We start from the raw sequence: 20,213 nt of genomic DNA on the forward strand, positions 1-20,213 counted from the left end.
GGAAGAGTTTCAGTGTTTAGGACAGAGGACTTAACTTAATTTTTTGTGCATATACAAATATACTAAACATATATTAAAAATGCATGTTAAGTACTAGGCATTGTGCAATGAGATGATGGAGCAATTCTGATTATGATTTAAAGTAGAATTTCACAATATTAAACTGCATATTTAAATAACATGAAACTTGAACAGTGTTTTGTTGGATCCTCAGATCTTTGTTGTTCAGGGTCCGATTGTTGTGTCACGTTGTATTGTTATAGATATCGACTTAGTTGTCTTGGCACAGTCACTCGTGTTTCATCTGTTGGCTGTTGTGGACAAGGGACAGAGGTGGTTGCGCTTGTACTATGCAGAAACAGCATACACCGCACGAGTAAAGCTGGAAGCTCAGGGCAGTTAACACAGGCACAACTATCAGTCTATTTTTAGGCCAGAGACTCAGATCATCTTATCCTGACAAATTGTGAATACTTTAACCAGTATTTGGCTGAGCTGGAATACAGGCCAGGAGGCAATCAGGTACATGACAGCAGCAATCAGGTTGAATCCAATTAAACATTTCCGGTTGTGTTTGTCCTGAAATGCACAGCAAATGATGCTGACAAATATCACATCAGGGTCGTCTTTGAATGTCACAATATTGCAGAAAAAGAAAAATATGGCACTTACTACATACATCTGAGACATCTTAAGAAGACCTGGACCAAATGACATATATTATTCTGACTCAATCCAAATTATGCAAACTTCCTCAAGGTGCCCCAGTGTAGCTATTCATGAGCTCAGGTACTATGTGGTGGCTGTAGAACTCGCTGTCCTCTTTGAGAAAGTAGTGTGGAATGATGATTGATGCGTTAAGACACAACAATGCTGCATAACTGGAGATGCTCATGGGAATGTTGAGGAAGAATTTTGGCCTCAGAGACTTTTGGAAAGTGGACGTCTCAATCAGTATGATAAAAAAAGCAGACAAAGATGAAGGGCCATATAAAGGTTTCCATCCCATCTACAATTCCATACTATGAGGCTAAAGGATAAACAAGACAATAGCAGAGCAGCTATATGAGCCATGTGGATGTACACCATAAACCTGCAGCAAGATCACAACAATCGATGAAGGTCAGATCCGTGTGCCTATGTGAAATGTATTACTGTCAATTAACACTGGTGAGTTTCCTAAAAGGAAAGCTTCAGGTATGCAGGTCTGGATGCCAAGACACAGAATGGCAATTTTGAGTCAAAGCTGGTTAATTTTTTATATTTTTTCCTGTTAAAAATAAATAAATAAATACCATATCAGTTATGGACCTGGTAACATACATTGCTGCTAGCTAGACACACACTGCACAATACTTTAGTTACAAAAAATGACATTTATTTCATATATTTATTTGTGTTTTCATAGCAGTTTTTTTTATCTTTGTTCTTTTATGATGTGCTAATGAATTACAAAATGTACAGTCTGTAATGGAAAGCATGATACTGTACTATAAACATTGTTTAATAACCATCTGGCATGAATGATGAATAAAATGATGTTCAATCAAAAGTCAGTCTATGTGTAAATGTCATTGTTGTGTTATCTAGCTTGTGTTAAAGATTTTATGCAAGAGAGACCTCAAATGCTTGTTAGCTCAAACAGTGCAAAACAAAAGACACAAAACATGTCTCAGCTGATTGATGACATCTGAAGTAAAGTGATTTTTCTTCGAAAGAGGAGCTGTCAGAATCAGAAAATAGTTGCAGAGCATCATGCCAGCTCTTTTTCTGTGCTGTAGATATTAAACACTGCTCTTTGTAGGTAAACTGTACTTGTTTAACACACCTAAATACATGTTATGTTTTTTCCAATTATGATATTGTAGGTAACATAATGGATGTAGTATGTTTGGACTGTATTCACAGTATACACATACAGTAAACTGATCAGTATGCACTGTATCAATGGCTAAGCAGTAGATACTCAATCCAATTCAGTAGACACATAATCGAATGCAGTAGATATTTATTTGAGGTGTTGGGCTACCAATTGGAAGGTTGTGAGTTCGATCCCAGTTTGATGCTGCCACTGAGCAAGACCCTTAACCCTCAATTGCTTACTTGTATAAAAATGAGAGGTAAAGTAAGTCGCTCTGGATAAGGGCATCTGCCAAATGCTGGAAAGGTAATGTAATGTGAATCAAATGCTGTACATACAGCATACAGTGGGTACTGAAATGAATACAGTGGGTACTGAAATGAATGGAGTAGCTAAAGGCAAATGCAGTAGATACAGAATCTACGATTCCCATGGGAGACATCGCAGCCAAAACCCAGATGCAGGATACAAAGTAACACATTTATGGACATAAGATATAAGACAAAAATAACATAGCAAAATAAACTCAAAAACGTGATGTATAACAATGAAGAACAAGGGCGGGTATTTATAGACAACACATTAGGCATAATGAGAAACAGATAGGAGGGCAAACATGGAAGCTCGCCCCACACTTTGTTGGGCGAGCTTCCTCCAGGCAATCTTAAGTGGCAGGTCTCTAGTAGATAGCCAGACCCACTGGCCAACATGATAAGGAGGTGCCAACCTAGCTAGCAGGGCCTTGTGCAACCTAGCTAGCAGGTGAAGAACTCAAACAACAAAATCACCAGCTAACTTACTTTAGATTTGCAAGAACTATAGACCAACACAATAACAGGCTTAAATAAACCCAAAACATAAGTCCACTTACAGTTCTCATGGACACGCGTTTTATCAACTGGCTAGTCATCCTCCAGACAGTGACGGACAATGTCTTTTTCTCTCATTTTGGACGTGTGGCGCGCTTGCCCTCTCACGGTGTGAAACGCGTCCACGCTATTCTCCGAGATGCACTTGACGGCCTTTTGTGCAGCAGAATTTTTTTTAAGGCGGTAGGGGTTCCCAGCTTAGGCAGGCCACCCGAACTGCAAAGTGCTGCGGGAAAACACTGGTCCGTAGCTGTCTTTCTTTTATGTAGTACCATAGTCCTGTAGAAACGTTGTCTCATTTCACTGTGTACTGTAAGAGATATACTGTATATGGTTGAAATGACAATTAAACCCTCTTGAATTGGTTTGACTTGGGCAAGGCAATGAAATGAGCCATTTTAGAGAGTCGGTCAACCATGGATAGGATGGTGATGTGTCCTGCCAACGGGGGTAGTCCATGGAAATGTGAGACCAAGGCCACCTGGAAACAGAGAGAGGGTGGAGCAAGCCAGCCGGATGGGCCCTGGACAGCTTCAAACTTCCGGATATCTTTCTTAAATGATGGCCACCAGAAGCGCTGCTGGAAAACTGGCAAGGTGCAGGCAGAGCCAGGGTGACAGAATAGGCAAGAGCTGTGGCACCATTGGAGGAATTGAGAGCAGAGATGGTCAGGGACAAACATAATTCCCTGGACAACCATCAGGAACCAGGAGATTGGAGGCTGCTTGCTGGACCCTCTTATGGACCATGATGGAGAAAGAAAGTATGTGTTCCACAACAGGTTATATAGGACAGGGTGAAATTAAAATGTCCAGAAAAGAGGTCCCATCAAGCTTGCCAGGAATTCGGACACTTGTCTGGGTAAAGATATTCAAAGTTCCGGTGGTTCATTCACACTCTAAAGGTTTACTCACCGGCTGATTTCCATGAGCTAAACGGAACACTCAGGATGAAGTAGGTGTGGCTCCTAGGCCAGTGTCATGAATAGGGGAGCTGGAGGAGGTTCAAGAGTCACAGAGGCAGAGGTGTTTGAACTGGGGAGGGAACTGAAGCTTCGGATGAGCTCATTGGTGGCCTTGGTGAGATCCTTTATCTGCTTCTTATGGGTTGAAGTGGTCCAAGATAGGTTCCCAAGGAGGGTTGGCAAGTAGAGTGCTTCTGCTGAGTCCATGATTGGCCAGACGGTACTGTCAAGCTGGGCCGGAAGAAGGACTCAAATGCAAGACACAGCTGTAACAAATACTCAATAAGAGTCTTTAATGAATAGTTCGATCACTGGCAAAATGGGAAAACAGTCAGGACAGAAAAGAAACTCCCTTCAGGGGTGCAGAAAAAAATAAAGCAGGCAGAAACAGAGCTAAAAATAGTAAAATAATCCAATACAGAGAAGTTCTAGACAAAGTCAGAAACCATACATAAATCCAGTCCAGCAACAGAGCAAGGAGCAGACAGAGGCAGGGTCAGGAACAGTCCAATAATCCAAATCCAGCAAGCAGGGCAAAATTGAACAACACAGGCAAAATTGAAAACAGTCAAATAAGACAAATAAAATGGCTGCCATCCTGGAAGTGAAAATCCAAGATGGCTGCCGTCACCGAAAACGGAAATGAGCATCGCTTTTACAGATAATAAAACATAAATTTGGAATGTTCCAATGCTGTTTCAATACTTTCAGAGGGTACAATAAATTGAACTACAAATATCAAAAAGTTTATTACTAGTATATTCCAACTATATTGTTATATTATACGTGAATGTTTTTGAGCTGATAAAGGACATTTAAGCTGCGAGAATTTTCTCAAAGTTTTCCTCCTATTTTGTACATTAATGACTTAGTTGGGTTGAAGAAAAAGATCTTAGCTTCCAGAACAGTATATAACAGTACTATATTACTGTATCAGTTCATCTGTACAATCACAGACAAATTCATGTCTTTTATGCTTTCAATCATTTTAAACAATGATTAGAAAATAGTTACAGCAACAGTTTGATCTAGTTCTACACTGCAACACTGACATTTTCCATAACCACTCCCTATTACAGTAAACCTCGTGAACGGTTTAAAATGGCACTTAATCAAATCAATAAATCAGCCGAGGTATACTCACTCTTCAGCAGCACAAATAGGGGCCTGTGATGTTACGCTTACGCTTACAAGTCAGATTTCAACATCTTGTTCCTTTTAATCTACTCCCATGATTATCAAAATAACACATTTACATCATATGATCTCATCTCTAAAGTAAATAAACAAGAAATATCAGCAATATAGTAGTCTAACATGCCATTTTGACTGTTGTTTTGATGAAAGATTTTAGTAAGAGGTATCTTTAGATTCATGATACCAGATTCTTGCCGTAATATGAACCAGCAAGATGTAATATGTTACTGTTGGTTAACTTACTATTAGTATTTAATCATAAAGGCAAAAACAGAATCCTTCAGAAAAATCATGAAACTCATTAAATTTGCATTCTAAGTCGATTACATAAAGGAAGCTATAATATATTTCTCATCCTAATGGGTTTTTTCACCAGCAGGGTAATGCAGTGGGTTAAAAAACAAAATTTCAGATTCACTCATGTAATACTGGCTGAAACCGTGAACACATCAGTAAACTAAGCAACCACCACTTCTGCTGACGTCTTTTGTTTATTAGTAGATAATACTGAATAGTCCACCTTTCTTCTGGATAAATACTTCCTGTTACTAGTGGATAAGGTGTTGGGCTGCAAATTGGAAGGTTGTGAGTTTGAATCCTGGGTTTACCAATATACCACTGCTGAGCCCCTGAGAAGCGCCCTTGACCCTCAGTTGTATGAAATAGAAGTTGCTCTGGATAAGGGTGTCTGCCATAAATGTATGGTTCTTTGCCATATCTGCATGGTTCTTTGGCAATCTCTTCCCTGAATTCAGCTCAGAGGTATTGGTAGCAGTGTAGTTCAGTCTTCTCTTAGCATACTCAAACATTCTAACAGTGTAGTAAATTTGATAGAATAGGTACTAGTGTATACGATTTTTACTGTACAAGTAATAACAGTTAGAATGGGTATTAATATAATCCTGTGCTTACTTTTGAGCAGTAACTATTGCTGTTATGGAAAAAGATACACCAACAGCTCAATGGAATAACTAGAAATAATAATTAATTTAATAATTCTAAGCTGCTTGACTTTTTTAAAGGAACAATGCTATCACGGTGCTACAAGGAAATAATTACTTCTTGTTTCTGGTTGTAAAAACAATAGCTAATCTCTATATAATTCTGAAGTTAACTTCTTTAAAGGTCTCTAAGCTGTGATTCTATGATGTCATTTCAACATGGCGATGCTCACAGTGAAAAGTAAGAACCACAAATATAAATTTTCTTGTTTCTGTTTAGATTTAAAATGGATAAATATGGTATGATAGATAAATATGGTCTGATGCTTTAATCACTGACATGTTCATTTTTTTGTCAGAACTGCTCTTTTAATTCCAATTTTTTAAAAAGCTTTATTTTGGATCTCCACCACCATTTAAACACCATTTTTTGCATCTCCGAAAAAATGGATGGAAAATTCCCAGTTCCCAGTTGTCATGAATGCAGTATAAATCTTCATAAATGTATCAGAGAGAGAGTTACAGGTCATATTTCGTGACAGCTTTACTACCCACTATATGTCTCTTATCAGTAGATAAGACAGCTGTCATTATCGATAAGAAAATAGGTCAAAGTTTTTAGAAATTAGTTTTTTAATTATGATTTATTTATTTATTTATTTATTTATTTGAAATTAGTTGTTGAAATGAATAAAAGTCAAAGGTTATACCTTTGATCTGGCATATGTATGTTTTTGTTCCAAATGAGCTAGGAGAGAAGTACTTAAAACTCACATGTTTGATCCGGGGGGTGGTTTGTGATAAGGTTACCCCCTCCCCTTGGTTTTAGTTAGCCAACGGTGTTATCTACAACGTCACACAAGCGCACACGCCCCTGAGCAAACGCGCACATGTGCAAACGCACGCACACACCCACCACGTGTAGGGAAAAAGTGAGAATGACTTCACGTCTTTTGGAAATCCGCAACGGAACAGGACTTCTACGATCTCCTTCAAAATATTAAGAGAGCATGACCTTTTTATCAGGTAAGAGCTTATTATGAACTTTATTGTAAATTTATAAGTATTAGAATGCTTATCGTTTGATATTACCATATATGAGATTTTCAATATGAAACATTTAGAAGAGTGACTTATTATAGCTAGTTTTAGCTGGATTTATACGTAAAGTCTGTTTTAATTACAGAACAAGACCAGAGTATCTGACACAATTGTCTATGAAAACGTATGAAACAAAACGAGAACCTTCAGGGTAATTTCATTCTGACTCTTAGATCTGTGTTTTTTCAGTTGATTGTTTTATCATATATTACATTATAAGCTAAATGTTATATTATTTATTTAATTAATTATTTAATTATTTATTATTTTTAGACAGTTGTATTGAGATTATTTCCGACGACAAGTATCCTGGAACGTCCACACAAGGTCTAAGAACATCGGGGATCTGTCCCAAAAAGCCAATAGCAGTAGTAGGCCCACAGCTCAGACCAGTCCTACAAACTACGCGTAAGTCATACCATGAAAATATGAATGTTGTAAATATTTCATTAACCTTATATGATTAGCAATAATTTTATTTATTTATTTATTTTTAAATCATTATTCGTATGTGTGACATATTCAGAAGACGCCGGTACATCGTCTAACTACGTTGACTACGATGGTTCAAATGTTTTGGGTAAGTCCGTTAGCATTCTCTTTTCAAGAGTGTAAAACAATCCTCCTCACATTTTCTGTAATCTGTATTCTATTTTGATGTTGGTGCTAACGCAGTTGGTGGTGTCTTTGAAGGAGAAGAAAATAACTACATTCGAGATGTTGGTGCTAACATAGCCGGAGGTGACTTTGAAGGACAAGAAAATTTCAGCATTGGAGACGCACTTCAGGATTTTTTTTTTTTTTCTTTTCTTTTCTTTCAGCTAAGAGGTATAATATCGAAAACTTTGAGCATGTCTGCATCACACTTCAAAACACGTCTGACAGTGAGTATGTTCAAACCTTGTGTAATACTCTGAAATCCTTAAATTGATGTGTTATGGTGAATAAAGAATTGTTAAGACATTGTTACTTTAGAAATGGCTCAGAAGCGTTCGAGTAATTCTCCCTCTTCAGAAGCTAAAAAAATTAGAGTTGAAAATGATCCTACATCGTCACATGATTTCTGCTTTGGTGAAACCTTGACTTTTCCTAGTAGTCTGTTACAACATGACTCGTACACATCTCTGAACCCTTATTTAACCGATGCAATCAATGAGTTGAACGATAGTTTAAGACCAACACTTAGACATGATATTCAGAACCCTAATCCAGGTACTGAACACAACGTACCCCCGGCGTTGAACGATAGTTTAAGACCGACACACACACGGTTGCCTCATCATGACATGTTCTTAGAACTAAATCAGAGTCTGTTAACGTTGCAGAATAGCCTAAATGTTCAAGATCAACCTGTACAGTTAAATCCAGCTTTGATAGAAGTGGTGAATAATCTGAATGATAGTTTTAACTTATCTAAAAGTGCCGTTAATGCACTTTGGTAACCGGTCAACATCAAGGACCTGCATCTCAAGAAGATTGGCTTCAGGATCTTAATCAAAGTCTTATTTCGTTAAATGACAATATCATTAACTTAATCAACCAACCTGTTAATGTTCTGCAAAACCCCGAAATTGGTCATGAGTTCACCCCTGAAATGATAAACGATACATCAGTAAACGCAGTAAACGGTGAAAATATCCCCTTAGATCACGTTGACAACGTAGCACCACCTAATGGTGAAAATATCCTCTTAGATCACGTTGACAACACACCGCCACCTAACAGTGAAAATATCCCCTTAGATCACATTGACAACACACCGTCACCTAATGGTGAAAACAATCAAATAGGCCATGGTGTAGATCTTAATATTAGGATAATTAATCGTGACAGCTTCAATAACACAGAGATCGTAAGAAGAGTGAATTTTTCATCTATCGCTAATGTTAACAGTTTTGCTGAATTTTATAATTATGTTTTAGAGATTTTAAACAGCGTGGTAGAAGTTGAGAATGAAATGATTTCACCTAAGGATTATGTCACTGTTGAAATTAGAGGTGCTACACTCAATGTGTCATCTCACATTCAACTAGTCAATGGAGCCATCGATTTACAGTCTTTTTTGACCATGCTCGAAAATACCATTCAAAGTAATCGTGACATATTTACGGATAATTCGCTTGAACTGGTAGTACAGATAGTTCGACCACCTCGCGGCGGTACAGGTTGTAGGCGGAAAATTATTCAATATATTCAATTCGGAAGTTGTACAGAAGAAGATGCGACACTTGTATATTTTTTACAATAAAGACAACATGTGCTTTGCATTATACGTTACACAGCTTTTAAATCGTGATAAAAGCGATTTTCAAAATGAAAAAATCGCTAAACAGCTCCAATACGATGTAGGTTTAACTGAAAACACACCCGTCACCTTTGCCGATGTGTGTAAATTTGAGGCACATTTACAGTGTAAAATTGTAATTGTGTACAAAACTAGCGATAAAGCAGGATTCTCTTTCTTTCAAACCAGCGAGATCCCCCATGAAAAAACGCTGTACTTGTTTTTGCATGACAACCACTATTACGGAGTAAAAAGCATCACCGGATTTTTGGGATGTAGTTTCGTCTGTCGTTTCTGTCACTCAGGGTTTAAGGATATGCGGAACCATCGTTGTGTATATAGTTGTAACATTTGTTGTGCTGTAGACTGCTACAAACACCCTCGAAACATAACAAAATGCCCGGATTGTATGAGGTTGTGTAGATCTAAATATTGTTTCGATAGTCACAAAGCGTTGCACCAGTCAGAAGGAGGAGGTGAATATTCTCAGTGTAAAAGAGGTTTCTACTGCAGTAACTGTAATATGGTGTACCAGGACCCATTTGGCCTTAAACGTCACGTGTGCCCTGAGAGATTGTGTAAATTCTGTGGTGAAAAACTTGATCCAGATTAATGTGATGTGAACACAGGTGTTTTATACGGCCGTTAAAGAGGGAAAAGTCTAATAAGAGATACATCTTTTATGATTTTGAAACTAGACAGGAAACGGGTACTCATACAGCTAATTTCTTATGCTGTATGAATTACCGCGGTCAGACATGGGTGTTTCCAGGTGACACGTGCATTGCGGGTTTTTTTTAGACATTCTCACCGAAGGAGATTCAGAGGTTATACCTTTATCGCGCATAATGCTAGAGGGTTCGATTCATACCTTTTGCTAAACCATTTAGTGAAAGAAGGAATCACACCCAAAATTATAGCACAAGGTGGAAAGATTCTGTGTTTCACCGATACCGATTTCAACCAGAAATACACTGATAGCCTGTCTTTCTTACCCATGAAGCTTAGCAATCTTCCTAAGGCCATGGGGTTCTCAGAAAAAAGAAAGGATATTTTCCTCATTTCTGGAACACGTTAGAAAATCAAAACTATGTAGGACCGTACCCTGACCCCGGTTTTATGGTGTGGATAACATGATGACTAAAGACAGGGAGGATTTTTTCAAGTGGTACGCGGCGGTGTCTGACAAAGTTTTTGATTTCAAGAAAGAGATGACTGAATACTGTGTAAATGATGTAGAAATTTTGAGAAAAGGTTGTATAGCTTTCAGAGAGGAAATTCGGCAAAGTACATGGGTGGATCCTTTTAAATGTATTACGATTGCTTCAGTCTGTCTGAAGATATTTAGAACAAAGTTTCTCAAAGAAAACACTCTCGCCATTCCACCTCTCGATAATTACATCAACAAGCAGAAATCTTACTCAACACCAGCCATTCAGTGGCTCGAATACATTTCCACCACACATAACCTACCTATTCAACATGCTCTGAACGAAGGTGAAGTTGGGTTCGGTTCATATTTCGTTGACGGTTATTGTGAAGTGGGTCATACGCGTAAGGCTTTTGAGATTCTCGGTTGTTTTTATCACGGTTGTGAAAAGTGTTTTCCCTCATCAGCGCCGCATCCTCTTAACAGCAAAGTTAGCTTTGGTGATGTCAGGGTTAGGTCATTGGAAAAGATAAAGTATTTGCAAGACACGCACAATTTGCACGTCAAAACGCTCTGGGAGCATGAGTGGCGTGAAATGAAGGAAAACGACGAGAGAGTGATAAACTTTCTAAAAGAGCTTGACTTTCCCAAACGTTTAAACCCTCGAGATGCCCTTTACGGTGGTCGAACGAATGCTTTGCATTTACACTATGTAGCACAACCCGGTGAGAGAATAGATTATTACGATTTCACGTCACTTTACCCGTATGTAAACAAGTCGAAAACATATCCTATCGGTCACCCCACAGTCATTTTTCGTGACTTTGAACCTCTGGATAATTATTTCGGAATAGTTCGAGCGAAAGTATTACCGCCTAGAGGCCTGTGGTCCCCGGTTCTTCCGTACCGTGTAAATAACAAACTCCTTTTCCCTCTGTACAGAACATGCTGCGAGCAACAACTAAAGCATTGCGATCATTCAGACCGGGCACGAGCCCTAACGGGAATGTGGGCCAGTATAGAGTTAGCAAAAGCTGTTGAGAAAGGTTACCGAGTATTAAAAATGTTTGAAGTCTGGCATTTTCCTGAAAGATCCAAAAACCTCTTTACAGACTACATTAAAATGTTTCTCAAGACAAAACAGGAAAGTTCAGGGTATCCGTCCTGGGTAGTCGATGAATCCACAAAACGTGAATACATTCAAAATTACGAGCGTAATGAGGGAATTAAATTGGAAGAAAAAAACATTAACGTAAGCCCTGCCAAAAGATCTGTGGCTAAACTAGCTCTGAATTCATTGTGGGGCAAGATGTGCCAAAGACCGGACAGATCAAACACAACTCTGATCAGAGATCCTGCAGAATTTTTAAACTTTATATTCTCAGGCGTTTACAATGTTAGTCACTTCTCTTTTTTGTCTGATGAGGTCGCTCTTGTGCAGTGGCGTTACATGAAAAATAGCATGATTATACTGGGGAATGCTAATGTGTTCATAGGTATTTTCACCACAGCGTATGCTAGACTTGAACTGTACAACCTGATGGATCGTTTGAACCGCCGTTGTTTGTACACCGACACCGACAGCGTCATTTTTAAAAGTAAAGAAGGGGATTGGATGCCGCCTTTGAGCGATTATTTGGGGGGTCTTACCAGCGAGCTAGACGACGGTGATCAAATAGTAGAGTTCGTAAGCGCTGGACCTAAAACCTACGGTTACAAAACTAAAAAAGGAAAGACATTGATGAAGGCTAAGGGCATTACTCAAAATTACACCAATTCCAAAGTTATCAATTTGAAATCATTGACGGATCTGGTGATCGATCATGTGAAATACCCCGATAAACCCAGTCAACTTATAACGTCACACAAACAAATCACTAGAGATAAAAAAGAAACCAGACACAGGAAAAAAGGTTCAGGGTTGTGTACAATAAACGTGTGTTATTTCCTGATTTCACAACTCTACCTTACGGGTATTGATACCTATACTGTTGTATTTTTATGTATATATGTATGTATGAATGTCTGTATGTTGTTCATTTGATTGTTGTCGCTGTACGGTTGTGAACACTTGCCAAGGAAAATATGAATGTGACTTCTTTTGACGCGAGGCTGCAACTACCCTTTTCATGTATTGTGTGTGGACCTAGTAATAGTGGGAAATCTTATTTTATCAAAATGCTGCTGGAAAATTGTAAAGAGGTTTTGTCCAAAGTTCCTGAAAATATTGTATGGATTTATTCATGTTGGCAACCTTTGTACGATGGTTTGATGACCAAAATAAACATCAATTTTATTCAAGGAATCCCTGATTCTTTGTGTGACGATGAAATGTTTCCCCCCGGTAAAACAAATAGATGATAATAGATGACTTGATGGAATCTGCGAGTAAAAACGAGGAGGTGGAAAAAGCTTTTACTAAATACACACATCACAGAAATCTGAGCGTTATATATCTGGTTCAGAATTTGTTTTTTCAAGGCAAGTCTAGTAGAACAATCAATTTGAACACCAATTACATGGTTCTCTTTAAAAATCCTAGAGATAAATTACAGATCAGTGTACTAGCTCGGCAAATGTATCTGGGTAACAGCAAATACTTTTTAGAATGTTTTCAAGACGCCACCACCAGACCGTACGGTTATTTATTTGTTGACCTAAAATCAAATACACCAGAACACTTCAGACTCCGATCAGGTTTGTTACCGCAAGAAAAATCAGCTGTGTATGTTCCAAAGCAGAAGAAAAAGATTTACTGAAAAAAACAAATGTCTATACGCTTGAAAAAAACACTTCCGTTGTTGAAAGCATTACACGAGGCTCCGCCCCGGAAAAGAAAAGTTATATTGCGCGATGCACCTACCGAACTCATTCTTAGCATATGTGAATTAGCTTTAAACGTGCTCAGAGGTACCATCCCTCTAACAGCGAAACAGTACAGAGAATTAAAAGCAGAAAAAATGGATAAAACTTTTCGCTGATAAAAGAGCAACTGTAGAAAAGAAAAGGAAAGTAATTAATCAAACTGGAGGATTTCTTTTACCACTACTTAGCGTTGCTGTCCCGTTTATAAGCAGCCTGATAGCATCTCGTAACAGTTAACATGGAGACCGCTGAGAAAATGTATTTAGTCCCTCAACATCAACTTGACAAGATTAGAAATACCACGGTGGAAAAAGAGAGTTTAAGAAACACCGTTGAAAGCAACTTAGACATAGCAATGCGTCAAATTTTGTCAAGGACGGATCTCAATGAATACGAGAAGGTAAAACTCTACACATCGGTCCTGCAAAAGTTTTTAAACCTGGTTAAACTGAGTGATCAGGAATCAGCTCAACTGACTCTCACGCTACCAAAAATTCCAGAAACACCACAAATCAAATCAGAGGCAACCATGACCGAACTTTCACAACCTCGTGGTGATGTGATCACACACGAGGTGCTTGCTAACGTTTCAGCGAGGAGTAAAAGAAATGCCTCGTACATTATGGGAAAACTTTTAAAATCAGGTGATGATGCTTTGTGGAATGACGAGGGTGAATTTATTTTTAACGGGAAGACGATCAAAGGATCTCACATGGTGGATCTGCTAAAAAATCTTACTGCACCTCAAAAGGTTTCCGATGATCGGAGGCTGTTAGGTTGGACCGAATTGTTGCATACTGTAGCTAGCCTGAATATACCCTTTTCAACAATACCTAATGGCGCTGTTCGAAGCAAAATATCTGACATCAAAAGATCTATCGACCCTTCTCTGTTTATCGCCAATGCCTGATCTTTTAATTGCTTTCCCGATGCTAAAATTAAAGAATAGAATTCACGAACCGCATTATCGGATTGGAAATCGGGTTGAAATGGTTTTGCAGGGTATTGAGTACCATCTACGTACAAAGCTACAAACTCTGCCTCGTAGTGTTTAAAATTAAAAGGATTTTTATTGTATGATCCACTGAAGGCGTCGTTGTCCACTATACCAAATATTACGGTTTTAGGCAAAGGTCCGAGGAAAAGATTCTCTTGCGAACAAATGTGACTCCCAGCGGCCAGACTGAACGTTTTCATAGAAACTCTCTCTAAAGAATATTTAGCAGTGGCAGAAAGCAGCGCATGCGCATGTCCGAGTTTCACCGACGGTGATACAGAAACTTTCTTCACGAAAAGAGATGCGTTGAGAATTTTCAGAGCGAAATTGATGTTGCCTTCCTTCATTAAGCAAAATTCGTCTTTACTCCGAACCATTTTAATCCTCAAATCGACGCGTTCAGTAAAAGTTTATCTTGAAAAAATATATCTGAGTGAATGTGACCGATGAGGTCAAAAGTGTTGCTTTCAGCACTAAACCGGGCCCTTCGTTTAAGACCTTCATTGCGATCTGCAGGGTCAGTGGCATCCATATATCTCGCTGTGTCTTTGTAGAATAATCCTGAACAAAATTGCGTTTCCAAGGTATCATTCCCATAGTTAAGGAGACATTCAAAAATTGCTCGGTACGGATATGTATTGCTAGATTAAGAAATAAGACGATCCCCCAGCATAACGTCGACTTGTGAAAAAAGAGAAGCTATAGGATAGTTAACAACCCCCACCTTTGCATCGTTAGCTATGTTGGTGCCATCAGCGTTCACGATTTTACAGGTAAGATGAATAAATGTATTGTTCAAATCCAGGTAATCTTCACCATTTCCAGCCACAAAGAACTCCAGAGGGCCGTTGTCAGTCAGAGCAGAAAGCGGGGGTATTTCAATATAAGTGTACTTTTCAATACTTGTCTGTGTATAAGGTAGTGTGAAAATATCCAATTCGGACTTTGTACACTCCGCGGATAACCCGTGTAAGAAAGCCATGATTTTAGAAAATGTTCAACAGCTTTCTTTTTTGAGAGACAGGTTGACGCTTGTTGACTCACGTCTTGTTCTTTTTAACACTGGTCTTAGTTTTAGTTACCCCACGCCTTTTATTAGGAATCACGTGACGATGTCCTGGGGGTCTTTTGGATTGTCCACGCGAAATCAATGTAAGACCCGACCCGTCCTGATTTCGACTTTTAGTTTTACTAATAATGCTGCTCATGACATCACCTGCAACCCCTTTGGCAGCAGTTTTTAAATGAGGTTTGACTATAGCAAACCCCTTTTTGAGGAATGGAATTGCCATTCTAAACAATCCTCTAAACAATCCTCCTAACCCCGAACCATACATGGTAGGGGCTCCTTGAAATCCCGGGAGTCCATTTCCGGCTTGAGCGACGTAATAATCTATGTAGGTCTGTGGGTTAACGTATCCTCTCTCTATCATTTTTTATTTATTTATTTATTTATTTATTTATTTATTTATTTTACAAACGGAAGGAATGTTTAGCTGGTCTGAAGTGTAGTTTAGCTATAAACTTCCCGTAAGTAAAAGGTACGTGTTTGTTCTGATCCGACTTGACTTCGATTGCAATATCTGTAATGAGCGGTACGTAGTGTGGCTTATCGTAAGAAATTGTGATGATTTTGCTGCTTTCACCCTGTATATGTACGCATCTGAGTAGCGGGGCAAAGCTATCACCGACTCTTTGGTACTCGATAATGTCCGTATAGACATACATTGTGTAAAATCCGGCGTGAATATCAGGAATATCAGGATGTGGTGCTTCTGGGGCGAGCTGTGTTCTCGAAATATCAGGGATCAAGCCGAGCATATATGCTAATTTTCCGTTGGTTTTGAAGAAATATGGTTTTGAGGCGTCCATATGTATTTTATTTCTCACGGGGTTATAAACTATAGTCATGTTGAGTTTGGATATTTTTATTAATTCATTGATTTCGATAACTAGATCTTCAATACTTTTATAATATCCATGATTTATCCTAAATACTACTCTGTGTATTTTACTTCCTTATCTCCAAGAAACGTAACACGAAAAGTCATCCTCTGACAATGTATCCCAACTGTGAACATACTGAACTTCCGAAAGTGAGACTTCCCAATCTCCTTTCAAATCAATGGGCTTGGCAAATTTAGTCGTATAGTGTGATATCTTGTTATTAGGGTAAATGTCCTTTGACGCGGTGCTCGGAAGAGTTACATAGAATCCACACTCGTCCATGGTTATCAATTATAGTTAACAGGTATGATTGTGATGAGTCTTTTTAAACACTAAAGCGTAATGTTTACTACATCTTCAGCAGGAACCCAGGAATTAAATTTATCAGGCCACCCCAACCACTTTACCAGACAGAACTTTTTCCGGTTTTTAATCTTTTCAGACAAGATTTTCTCTATTTTGAACGATCTGTCATTACCTATAATGATTTTTTGTAACTCAGGCTCGTAAAAAGTTCCCTCAGTTTTTTTCACCATCGTAGTCTCGTAATTTATATACAGGAGGGTCTCTAGGGATCTGCTCGGAAATTGAAAAATATTCATCTGTAAAATTTTGCTCGTATCCTTTTTCAAACTGTCCTTTCGAGCGTGATATTCTAACAACGTCACCGGTTTTAAACTTGAATTTTATTTTCTTGGGTTTTAACGACTGTACGTAAAGAGTTTTAAATACTGTGAAAGAATTGGCTTCGGTGACATCGGCTGGTTTCATTTTAATGCTGGAATGACGATTGTGGTTATAAGCTTGAACCATTTCCTGCACCCTGTCCGTGTATTTTCGCGTGTTAAATGCTGTAAAATATCTCCACATCCTGGTCTTTAGAGTTCTGTTGAACCTTACACACACACCGCAGCTTTCTGACCCGTGCCCGTGGCAAAATGTACAATGTCGTGTTTTTTCATTAAGGTTTGAAAGGTTTTGTTAAAAAATTCTTTCCCTTGATCAGTTTGTAATTTTTTTGGGATTCTACCTTCCCTTAGAATGGAATCAAAAGCTTTAGTTACTTCACCGCCGGTCTTGTTTCGTAACACACGCACCCAAGCGTATTTAGATAAAATATCTATACACGTTATCAAAAATTTTACATCATCATTACTCTCCGACAAGCTGCTCATGTCGACTAAATCAGCTTGCCATTGTTCATCTATGTTTTTCACAAAAACCTTGTTTCTTTTAAACTTTGTAGTCACCGGTTTATGAAGAGTGTATGCATCTTGCTCAGCTAACCAGTTTTTAATCTCACCATCATTAACTCTTTTACCAATTTTCTCAACTATAGCCCTTTGCAAACTCTCAACACCTCCATACGAGCCGGGGTCAAACGGCGTGTAATACACATTCTTCAACAGCCGCTCATTCATTTTGAAGTATCAGAACATCAATGATCAAAACACCGACTAGTTTAAGGATTTTCTGTAAAAAAAAAAAAAAAACATCACATGACTAGTTTTACATTTTTCTACTTCAAAATCATTCGTTTAATATTTAGTAATATCAAAATTCTTCTTTCTGAGCAGTTTAAAAACACACACACATCAGATACATAAATAAAAAATATGTGAACTCAAGACTTCAGTTCTTTCTCGGAGACAGATTAGATGTGTGTGACGGTTCGGGCGGCTCCAGAGCTGAGTGAAAGGTCCAGTAATCCACAACGTCTTCATACACTTGGTCGCTGCAAATTTCTTTGGTTTTGTCTTTAGCCTCGCTTGCAATGGCTTTGATGTTAGGCTCATCCCGCCAGTCGCATATGATAGCTTCAGCGATGCCTAGATTTTTTTCCAGGGATGGGGTGTGTTTTATTCCACACAATTTCAGAGCCTTTACCAGAGTGTATTTCAGCCACGGTTTAAACAATTTTTTCAGCAATCTGAAGGCATTCATGTGCAGATAGTATGCTTCAGGCTCAAACAAACAAGCGTGTTGGAGTTGACTCGGGTGATCTATGGTGCATCCATAGCAGTTGTCTCTCAAATCTGCATCAATAATCCGGTCCAAAAGCTCAGCCATGACACCTCGGATGATCGCTAAAGCGGTGGTGGAAAGACGGCCGTCGGTTTCATCATCATTTGAATGCTGAAAGGTCAGATTTCTTTTTCCGAGTGATTCACCGGTATTTTCTTCGTCTTTAGAACTGGAACGCGTCTCATCTTTATCCAAGGTTGCGAGTGAGTTGTAAAAGTAAGGCGAGAATTCATGAGACATTTTCACTCGTTGTTGCTCAAACAGCCGATACATCATACACAAATGCAACTGTTTTTAAAACACTTTTTTAGTGGGGCGTGATGTGGGTGGTACAGATGCCAGAAGAAGGAGTGAGGGGAGTAGGGTTGGTGAACATCAAAGTTTAGTTGTACTCTAACTCCGTCATCGAATTCAGCTTTTTTCCGGAATAAATAATCGATTTGATTAAAGAAGTGTTGTAGATCATGCCTGCTGATTGGATCAAACCTCACTTCGTATTTCTCTGACGTGAAGTCACCGTTAATCGTTGTTGAAACATACAGTGATAGTTCATCCTTCGAAAGATTTCTTGCTTCTATGCAGTATTTTTGCTGAGGAGAACATTTGCTCCACCATTTATATTTGTAGTCCACTGGTGAAAAATCATCTCAAAGAATGTAGTCAAAATCCTTACACCATTTATGAAATTTGTTCCATTCACTCCGATCAAAAGTTACGGCCTCAGTAGCTTTGCTCCAGTGTTTGTGATCAGGTACAGAAAGCTTGAAAAGCTTTACGTTGTTTGATTCAGCATTGAAGTGAAAGCCGGCTGTACATCCGTTTGACATCGCCCAATACTGACTACTTTCACGCTCTAAAATCTCTGCAAATCTTGACAGTATATTTTTTCATTTTCTTCGGTGCATCAGGACAAACAGCCATAGCTATGCTCTATGAATCATACACGTTATACGGTGCATATGGTGGTAGGCTATTTGAAGACTAAAACCGATGGGAGCGTGTGCATGCGTTTGCACGTGTGCGCGTTTGCTCAGGGTCATGTGCGCTTGTGTGACGTTGTAAATAACACCGTTGGCTAACTAAAATCGAGGGGAGGGGGTAACCCTATCACAAACCACCCCCGGATCAAACATGTGAGTTTTAAGTACTTCTCTCCTAGCTCATTTGGAACAAAAACATACATATGCCAGATCAAAGGTATAACCTTTGACTTTTATTCATTTCAACAACTAATTTCAAATAAATAAATTAATTAAATAATTAAATAATTAATTGATAAACCATAATTAAAAAACTAATTTCTAAAAACTTTGACCTATTTTCTTATCAATAATGACAGCTGTCTTATCTACTGATAAGATCTGAGAGACATATAGTGGGTAGTAAAGCTGTCACGAAATATGACCTGTATTTCTCTCTCTGGCGATGCTCACAGTGAAAAGAACCACAAATGTAAATTTTCGTGTTTCTGTTTCGATTTAAAATGGATAAATATGGTATGATAGATACATATGGTCTGATGCTTTAATCACTGACATGTTAATTTTTTTGTCAGAACTGCTCTTTTAATTCCAGTTTTTTAAATAGCATTATTTTGGATCTCCACCACCATTTAAACACCATTTTTTGCATCTCCGAAAAAATGGATGGAAAATTCCCAGTTCCCAGTTGTCATAAATGTATCAGCACCCTTTTTAAAATAAACAGAAACAAAATATTAAAATGTGTTCACCGATATTATTTTGTTCTTGAGCCATCTTGTACTTTCCTGAACGTTCGACTGACAGAACCTACTTGGTTTTGTTTTTAATGAGCTTTTAAATGAACCCCATCTATTTCAAAGAACTTCAAACACAAAAATATAAACTATATTTTCATATAACTATAAAACCCCCAATAATTAATACATTACCTCAATGATGTTTCACAGACCCTATTTCGAGAGCCATCACAAATAAGCTGTTCTACAGAACCAGTAAATGAAAATGAAAGACAACACACAGACACAAATA

General features: G+C 38.4%; 1 protein-coding gene and 1 pseudogene across 4 annotated transcripts; one reads left to right on the plus strand and one right to left on the minus strand.

The window, feature by feature from the left end:
• Window positions 1–289: 289 nt before the first annotated feature.
• On the minus strand, window positions 290–1,240 carry LOC132849249 (myeloid-associated differentiation marker homolog; annotated as a pseudogene).
• Window positions 1,241–6,725: 5,485 nt separating this feature from the next.
• LOC132848976 (uncharacterized) lies at window positions 6,726–12,668 on the plus strand. Of its 4 annotated transcripts, none has more exons than XM_060875109.1 (5): window positions 6,726–6,858; window positions 7,019–7,084; window positions 7,207–7,341; window positions 7,460–7,513; window positions 7,609–12,668. In XM_060875109.1, exon 5 carries the CDS (start codon window positions 10,351–10,353, stop codon window positions 12,409–12,411), a length of 2,061 nt encoding a protein of 686 aa, XP_060731092.1. In that variant the 5' UTR covers window positions 6,726–6,858; window positions 7,019–7,084; window positions 7,207–7,341; window positions 7,460–7,513; window positions 7,609–10,350; the 3' UTR covers window positions 12,412–12,668. The 4 variants fall into 4 exon arrangements, with proteins under 4 accessions (XP_060731092.1, XP_060731093.1, XP_060731094.1 ...); XM_060875110.1 differs by having other exon boundaries at window positions 7,627–12,668; XM_060875111.1 differs by having other exon boundaries at window positions 7,755–12,668.
• Window positions 12,669–20,213: the final 7,545 nt, after the last annotated feature.

The sequence above is a fragment of the Tachysurus vachellii genome, chromosome 7, assembly GCF_030014155.1.
Source record: "Tachysurus vachellii isolate PV-2020 chromosome 7, HZAU_Pvac_v1, whole genome shotgun sequence".
Lineage (NCBI taxonomy): Eukaryota > Metazoa > Chordata > Actinopteri > Siluriformes > Bagridae > Tachysurus > Tachysurus vachellii.